The 8151-nt window shown below is 55.9% G+C and overlaps 1 protein-coding gene across 1 annotated transcript; it reads left to right on the top strand.

The window, feature by feature from the left end:
- The first annotated feature begins 6662 nt into the window (after positions 1-6662).
- On the top strand, positions 6663-7943 carry KCNJ12 (potassium inwardly-rectifying channel, subfamily J, member 12). Its single transcript, XM_009993700.1, has one exon. It carries the CDS (start codon positions 6663-6665, stop codon positions 7941-7943), a length of 1281 nt encoding a protein of 426 aa, XP_009992002.1.
- The last annotated feature ends 208 nt before the right edge of the window (positions 7944-8151 follow it).

The following is an 8151-nucleotide window of genomic DNA, read 5'->3' as shown; positions in this document are numbered from 1 at the left end:
TGTGTTTTGGGCTCTGTCTTCTCCTGCCTGCACAGCCCCATCGCTGGTATTTGTTCTGCAATGGTTTGGGGCTGGGGTTGGAGCCTGGCACCTCTCCAGGTCTGAGAGCATGCAGGAGGGACCCAGGGCCATGTGATGGAGGAGAGTGCATGAGTATGGCACAAAACCACCCCAAGGTCACCCCTCTGAGAACACCCTCTGGCCCACGTGGTCCAGGGGTGGGAGTTTTTGGGAGGGAGGCTTCCATTCAGCCCCTCTGGGGAAGGGGACTTGCTTGGGGGCAGCTGGGCCAAGTGATATTTCAACACAAAGCCCCCAAACACCCCCCAATCACAAGTCCTATCTAGGGGTGCTCATCTTTACCCTCCAAGCACCTCATGGACCCCCATAGCTGGGTCCCTTCACCCACCCAGCACCAGGCATCTCCACCACCTGTATCCCAGCCCCGCTGGCCCCAGGAGATTCCTGGGACACCCCCAGTCACCAGGGTAGGACATGGGGAGAGGGCACAGGGCACAGCCACCTCAAAGCCTTTATTCCTGGGGTTGTAGGGCTGGCAGGAGCAGATCTCTGACGTCCTGGGGGCCAAATCCTGCGAGGCGTGGGGCATGAGCAGGCTGGGAAGGCTCCCCTCCCCCTGGCTAAATCCCTTCCCAGGCGCAGGACAGTAGGTTACGGGACTCGACCAGAGGTTGGATTTAAAGGAGATTACAACTTCTTCCCCAGGATAATCTAGAAATTCAATTAAAATTCTCTGTCTGTGGGCCGGGCCGGGCTGCAGCAGGGCCACGGGGCACCCTGCGCCCGCAGCCATGGCCGGGGAGAGCTGGGGTGACCCCCCCGGGCACGAGCCAGGTAAGAGCTGACCCCCCCACACCCTTTGGGGGTCTCATCAGAGCCCCCCCCTGCTCATGGAGTCAGCTGGGGCTCTGCCCCTTCCCAGGGTGATTCCCTGGGGTATTAACACCCATCCTCTGAGCTGGGGGGGTGGTGCAGGGAAGGGGGTGTGGGGAAAGGGCTCTGGGTACCCCAGAGGTCTTAGGAAGGGGAGAACAGGGGCAGGGTGGTCTGGATGCATCCTCTGGGGTTTTGGGGCATCCTTTGGCAGCCTCTGGTGTGACTGACCCTGCCAAGGCCCTCGGCACCCCCTTGCTGTCATCCTCACCCCTGGCCATGTCCTGCTGTCCAGCCACAGGGACGTGAGCAGACAGACAAACAGCTGGTGGTTTCCAGGAGACTGAGATGGGATTTCAGGACCCGGCAGGGTGGCAGAGCTGGCCATGGACTGTGGGTGCTGCTGTGTTCTCCAGCACCCCCTGTGCTGCAGCTGGACGGGGGGATACATCACCCAGGAGTGGTGGGAGGACAGCATGGACAGACACACAGCCCTGGGGTGCCACCACTGTGGCATGTGGGTGCTGGAGCTGCTGGTACAGAGGCAGCCAGACCTGGATGCTTGGTTCCCTCCTCCTGCCATGGAGTTGGGGACGCTCTGTGCATCCTCCAAAGGGATCTTTCCCAGGTTCTCCTCTGATCCAAGACAGGTTCAACAGCACTTTTGGGGTGCTTAGGCACAAGCCACCTGGCCCCAGCAGTGCTGAGTGCTGCATGTGGCCCCTCTTCTCCTTCCATGCCTGTGGTGGCACCTGCACGTGGCTTGGGGGGGATAAGGATGAGCCAGCACTGCTCCAGGCACCCTGTCACCTCCAGCCTCCCCTTCCTTGTCCCCCGTGCCTCAGTTTCCTTCTGTGTGCACCGTCAAGGTTTACAGACAGCAAGGTCTCAGCTGCTCACTGGCACTAAGAGGATGTGTGGGGGTCCAAGTGGAGGGGTGGGTGCCCATGGCTGTTTTCTATCAATCTTGATGCCAAAACGGAGCGGTTTTTCCTCATTGGGATTGCACTGTGGTGGGAGCCTCTTGCCTGTCCTCCCTGCCAGCAGAGGGGAAGCAGGGGCTCTTTATCCTCTGGATTTATCAGAGCCTGGCCAGTCTTGTGTCAACCCTTAATTTACTGGAAATTCCCAAAGATGAGGTGTTGGAGAACGGAGCTATTCAGTGGTGGAGACTGGCCACAGCATCCCTGCTTGGGATCTAAGCTTGGGGACCCCCCACCTGTGCTTCCCCCCAATCCCCATTTTGTGGGTGCTCAGCACTGTGTCCCTCCCTGGGGTGGGGGGAGCAGGAGTGGTTTGGGCCCCCCAGGCAGTGCTGGCTCGGCCGAGCAGAGCTCCCTGCTCTGTGCTGACATTGCCATCCCGGGGCATGAAGGGCATTGCTGCGGGAGATGAAATAGCTGCCTTATCTCCTGGCGCAGCACCCAGCATGACCTCCTTGCCTTGTCCCCTCTCAGGCTGTCACCTCTCCTGCCAGGGCACCCGTGGATGCCACAGCTTGGCTCCTCCAAGTCCCCATTCAGATTGATCCCATCCAAGCCCGGCCTGGGTCCTCTCACACTCCCATAAACCGGGAGAAAATCACTGCTTGGGGGGTGCAGGAGTGGGGGCACAGGAGCCTGGGTGCTGCCTCCATGTCCCTAAAACACATCCCTTCTGGAGGCACAGGGAAAGGTGTGATGATAAATCACATCAACGGCTCTAACCAATGACCTCCCTGACACTCAACACGTTTCCCCGGAGCTCTGGCGGTTGAGAATATTGTTGTAACATCTAGCTCCCTTAAAAAAAAAAAAAAATTAAAAAATTTAAAAAATAAATAACATTAGCCAGGCAGTTGGCAGATTGCTGGAGACACTTGGATTCTCTGCGGGAAACCGCTCGGCAGTGGGAGTTTGGTTGCTGCAGTTTAGTGGCAGGAGTTCTTGCCTGGAATGTCAGATCATTACCCGAGGATCTGAGGCGTTGCTGCCTTGGGAGCCTGCAGGGAGCTGGGGGTCCTTCCTTCCTGCTCCTAACATGAGGGGGCTGTTTTGTTTCCTGTGTGTGAACGCTGTTAGTGCTGCATGAGAGTGTGACACGAGTGGCAGGGGACGGTCCCAGACCTCCCCGACACCCGGCAGGGGTTTGTCTGCACTGGAGCTGGGGCTGGAGGTGGGATCAAGGCTCTGGGTGTTAGGAGAAGTTTGGAGTTTGGGAAGGGAAGGGAAGGGGAAGGGGAAGGGGAAGAGGAAGGGGAAAGATGAGCAGGAAGGAAGGGAGAAAGGAAGAAACAGAGCAAGAAAGGAGGGAAGAGAGGAGGGAAGGGGGGAAGGTGGGTGGATGGTGGTGACTGTCGTCCCAGGGAGGGCAGCGCTGCCTCTGCAGTCACCCGGGCATGTCTGCCCTCCCAGCACAGTTAATCCAGACCCCAGCTAATCCTCTCGCAGGTCACTGGGAGCTCATTGCGTTTTGTTCACTTCTCAAATGCATCCAGAATTAATTAAAAAAAAAACAAACAAACCCAACAGCAAATTCATCCGATGGCAAAAGCATTCTGTGCATCTCCCAGGGGCAAAACAGAGGGGTGCTGGAGAAGGAGCCTTTTCTGGTTCCAAATGCTCAACTTTTTTTTAAAAAATAGAAGCAAGAATGTATCTTAAGGAATGTAGCTGGTGTGATGAGAAGAAAGACTCAGGATGGCTGAGCAGGCTGGGGTTTGCCAACGTGTCTGCAGCCAGCCTGACCAGTCAGCTCCACGAGGCCACTTTGGTCCCCTTTGACTTTCAGGGATTATGAGGCTGTAAATATTCACTGTTCATATTAACTGTTCCTGCCTATTTTGTGCTTCCCCGTGGCTGTAATGAGGGAGAGAATCTTGTACCGACTGCTCGAGCTGGTGGGAACAGCCTCCTGCTCTACTAATGAGTAACTGTGGTGCTTGAAGAAATCAGCTTTGGGGTAAAAAAGGGTTGTGCCTGGATTGCAGCAGGTGGAAATATGTGATTTGGTGTCTAAGATGGTGCCACATGTGGGTCTGGGAGGTCCGGGAAGGTTCTTAGTGCTCCTGCTTGTGGTGCTGGGATTCTGCAGGGAACCCCCAAGTCCCCAGGCTGGATCTGGGGAGAATTTTAGGAAAAACAACCCAGGGTTTGCTGCACCTGACAACGCTCTGTGATGCTGGTGGGGTGGTCTGGGCCACCATGTCATGGAAAGGGTGTTCTTGTCCCAGTGTGTCCCCGGGGGCTGGAGCTGATTGCAGGGATTGACCACATCGATGGGGCCAGTGGATCCAACACAGCACGTCCCGGGCATGAGCTGGGCACCTCTACCCTGGGCGTGTGGGATGTGCTGGAGGCTCTGCACCCACTCCCCCACCATATTGCTGCCCCATGTGGGTCCCAGCAAGAGTGTTCCATCCCCAGTGCCACTAAAGAAATGGACGAGCTGTGGCAGGTGGTTTGGGAAGTGTTCCTGCTGTGGATCACAGCGTCACAGAATGGTTCAGGTTGGAAGGGACACCTCCCACCAGACCAGGTTGCTCAAAGTCCCGTCCAACCTGGCCTTGAACACTTCCAGGGATGGGGCATCCCTGGGATCTCTTTAGGGTGCTTGGGACGTGCTACTTGGCTTCTCCACAATCTTACCCACTGCCTGAAGCAGCCCCAGGTCTCATCACAGAGGCATCGAGGAGCCCAACTGACTTGAGCCACCTTACCCGTGTCCATGCTGCTTCTGCCTCTCTCCCAGGCAAAGCTGAGGGTGGGTCCCTGACCCTGAAGCTGAACCCTCCAGATGGGACCAAAGCAGCTCCCCATTCCCCAGTGACAGTTGCCGCTTCATAAGATGTGGCCAGCAAAACCCATCTGTGACCGTAGATGGCTCCATGTCCCAATGGATGTGTTGGGAAAGCTGCTCCTCGGTCTGGGCCACCATGTCATGGAAAGGGTGTTCTTGTCCCAGTGTGTCCCCGGGGGCTGGAGCTGATTGCAGGGATTGACCACATCGATGGGGCCAGTGGATCCAACACAGCACGTCCCGGGCATGAGCTGGGCACCTCTACCCTGGGCGTGTGGGATGTGCTGGAGGCTCTGCACCCACTCCCCCACCATATTGCTGCCCCATGTGGGTCCCAGCAAGAGTGTTCCATCCCCAGTGCCACTAAAGAAATGGATGAGCTGTGGCAGGTGGTTTGGGAAGTGTTCCTGCTGTGGATCACAGCGTCACAGAATGGTTCAGGTTGGAAGGGACACCTCCCACCAGACCAGGTTGCTCAAAGTCCCGTCCAACCTGGCCTTGAACACTTCCAGGGATGGGGCATCCCTGGGATCTCTTTAGGGTGCTTGGGACGTGCTACTTGGCTTCTCCACAATCTTACCCACTGCCTGAAGCAGCCCCAGGTCTCATCACAGAGGCATCGAGGAGCCCAACTGACTTGAGCCACCTTACCCGTGTCCATGCTGCTTCTGCCTCTCTCCCAGGCAAAGCTGAGGGTGGGTCCCTGACCCTGAAGCTGAACCCTCCAGATGGGACCAAAGCAGCTCCCCATTCCCCAGTGACAGTTGCCGCTTCATAAGATGTGGCCAGCAAAACCCATCTGTGACCGTAGATGGCTCCATGTCCCAATGGATGTGTTGGGAAAGCTGCTCCTCGGGACATCTGCCCTGCGCAAGTGCCTTCCCTGGGCCTTCTCCAGCTGGCTGCCTGTTGGCCATGTCCTCTCCCACCCTGGCCTGGGGGAGGGAGGTTAAATCCACATCTCCCTGTGGTTTTCCTTGACCCCAGAGGAGCTGGTGCTGGGGTGGGGCGAGTGCTGTGCTGGGCAGGGATCCATCTGGCACGGGCAACGGGAGCTGAAGAAGCCACTTGTGGGCGTACCTTGATTAATATCCCTGTGCTGAGGAGACCAGCTTGGCCTTGTTGCTTTCCTCTCCAGCAGCCCTACCCTGTTCTGACAGCTGAGCTCACGAGAGACGACTCCAGTGCTGACCCAAGTTTTTTCATCTGTGGGTCCCATCTCATAGAATCACACAGAATCATAGAATGGTTCGGGTTGAAAGGGACCTTAAAGATCATCTAGTTCCACCCTCTCTGCCTTGGGCAGGGACACCTCCCACCAGAGCGGGTTGCTCCAAGCCCCATCCAACCTGCCCTTGAACACTTCCAGGGATGAGACATCCACCACCTCCCTGGGCAACCTGTTCCAGTGTCTCACCACCCTCACACTAAGGAATTTCTTCCTAATGCCTGACCTAAATCTCCTCTCTTTCTGTTTAAAACCATTCCTCCTTGTCCTTTCACTACCAGCCCTTGTAAAGAATCCCTCCTCAGCATTTCTGTAGCCCCTTCAGGTATTGGAAGGCCACCATAAGGTCTCCCCAGCAAGGTTTGCTCAAAAGCCTCTTCCCCCTCTGGGACAGGTGCATATCATAGTATGGAAGAACAAACTCTAAGATGTCTTCCTTCCTCCTGTGTGATTTTTGGGAACAGCCTAGCCATAAGGGGGAGATTTAGAACCCTGCAGGTGGTTCTTGTTCAACATGCACCTACCCACCCCATCAGACCCATGGCCAAACAGCCCCTTGGGTCCCGTTGCTGCGGTAACGGCCGTGTCTTTGTTTTCTCATTGCAGAACCTCTCACGGGATCTGCGTGGTGATCTGCAGCCAGGACGTGGAAGATTGGGACTTCTCTTCCACTGCAAGAGAATTTGGGGGGAGGGCAGGGGTGGGCCAGGGGGACCCCAGGAGTCAGAAGACCCTTCACCTTCACTGTGGGCTTGGCTCAGGGATGACCACAGGTAGAGTCAACCCTTACAGCATCGTGTCCTCCGAGGAAGACGGGCTGAGGTTGACCACCATGCCAGGTATCAACGGCTTTGGCAATGGGAAAATCCACACCAGGAGGAAATGCAGGAACAGATTTGTAAAGAAGAACGGTCAGTGCAACGTGGAGTTCACCAACATGGATGACAAGCCCCAGAGGTACATTGCAGACATGTTCACCACATGTGTTGACATCCGCTGGAGGTATATGCTCTTGCTCTTTTCCCTGGCATTTCTGGTGTCCTGGTTACTGTTTGGACTGATTTTCTGGCTAATTGCACTCATTCACGGAGACCTAGAAAACCCAGGTGGAGATGATACCTTCAAACCTTGTGTTCTGCAGGTCAATGGCTTTGTGGCTGCTTTTCTGTTCTCCATTGAGACCCAAACAACTATTGGTTACGGCTTCCGCTGCGTGACGGAGGAGTGTCCAATCGCCGTCTTCATGGTGGTGGTTCAGTCCATCGTGGGCTGCATAATTGACTCATTCATGATTGGTGCAATAATGGCAAAGATGGCCAGGCCCAAAAAACGGGCCCAGACATTACTTTTCAGCCATAATGCAGTAGTGGCAATGAGAGATGGGAAACTCTGCCTGATGTGGAGAGTTGGGAACCTCCGCAAAAGCCACATAGTAGAAGCTCATGTACGAGCTCAGCTAATTAAGCCCAGGATCACAGAAGAAGGGGAGTACATCCCGCTTGACCAAATAGACATCGACGTGGGCTTTGATAAAGGCTTGGACCGTATCTTCTTGGTGTCTCCCATCACCATTCTCCACGAGATCAATGAAGACAGCCCTTTGTTTGGGATCAGCCGCCAGGACTTAGAGACGGATGACTTTGAGATTGTGGTCATCCTGGAAGGCATGGTAGAAGCCACAGCCATGACGACACAAGCTCGGAGCTCCTACCTGGCCAGTGAGATCCTCTGGGGCCACCGCTTTGAGCCCGTCTTGTTCGAGGAGAAAAACCAGTACAAAGTAGACTATTCCCACTTCCATAAAACCTACGAGGTCCCTTCCACCCCCCGCTGCAGCGCCAAGGACTTGGTGGAGAACAAATTCCTGCTCAACTCCTTCTGCTATGAGAACGAGCTGGCCTTCATGAGCCGTGATGAGGAAGAGGAAGACGACGACAGCCGGGGCTTGGAGGACCTGAGCCCGGACAACCGGCACGAGTTCGACCGGCGTCAAGCCACGTTAGCGTTGGATCAGCGGTCGTACAGGAGGGAGTCGGAAATATGACACTTGGTCCTTCCATTGACTTTTCCGAGGGTATTTTTGTTCCTCCTCTAATCTCTTCCCCTACAACCCGCTCCGATTATGCAGAACAATGCAAGTGCCATAGGAATGCTTGAGAAATTTAGTGTCGTTCGTAGTTTTCCGTTTCATCGCAATAAGCAGCGAGCGGTCGGCAGGAGGGGGCGGCGGCTGCGGCGCCCGCCGGGGGCGG

Source organism: Chaetura pelagica, unplaced genomic scaffold (assembly GCF_000747805.2).
Source record: "Chaetura pelagica isolate M959 unplaced genomic scaffold, ChaPel_1.0 scaffold213, whole genome shotgun sequence".
In the NCBI taxonomy this organism is placed as follows: Eukaryota; Metazoa; Chordata; class Aves; order Apodiformes; family Apodidae; genus Chaetura; species Chaetura pelagica.
The sequence above is the reverse complement of the archived record's forward strand: the minus strand, read 5'-3'. Positions and strand labels throughout refer to the sequence as shown.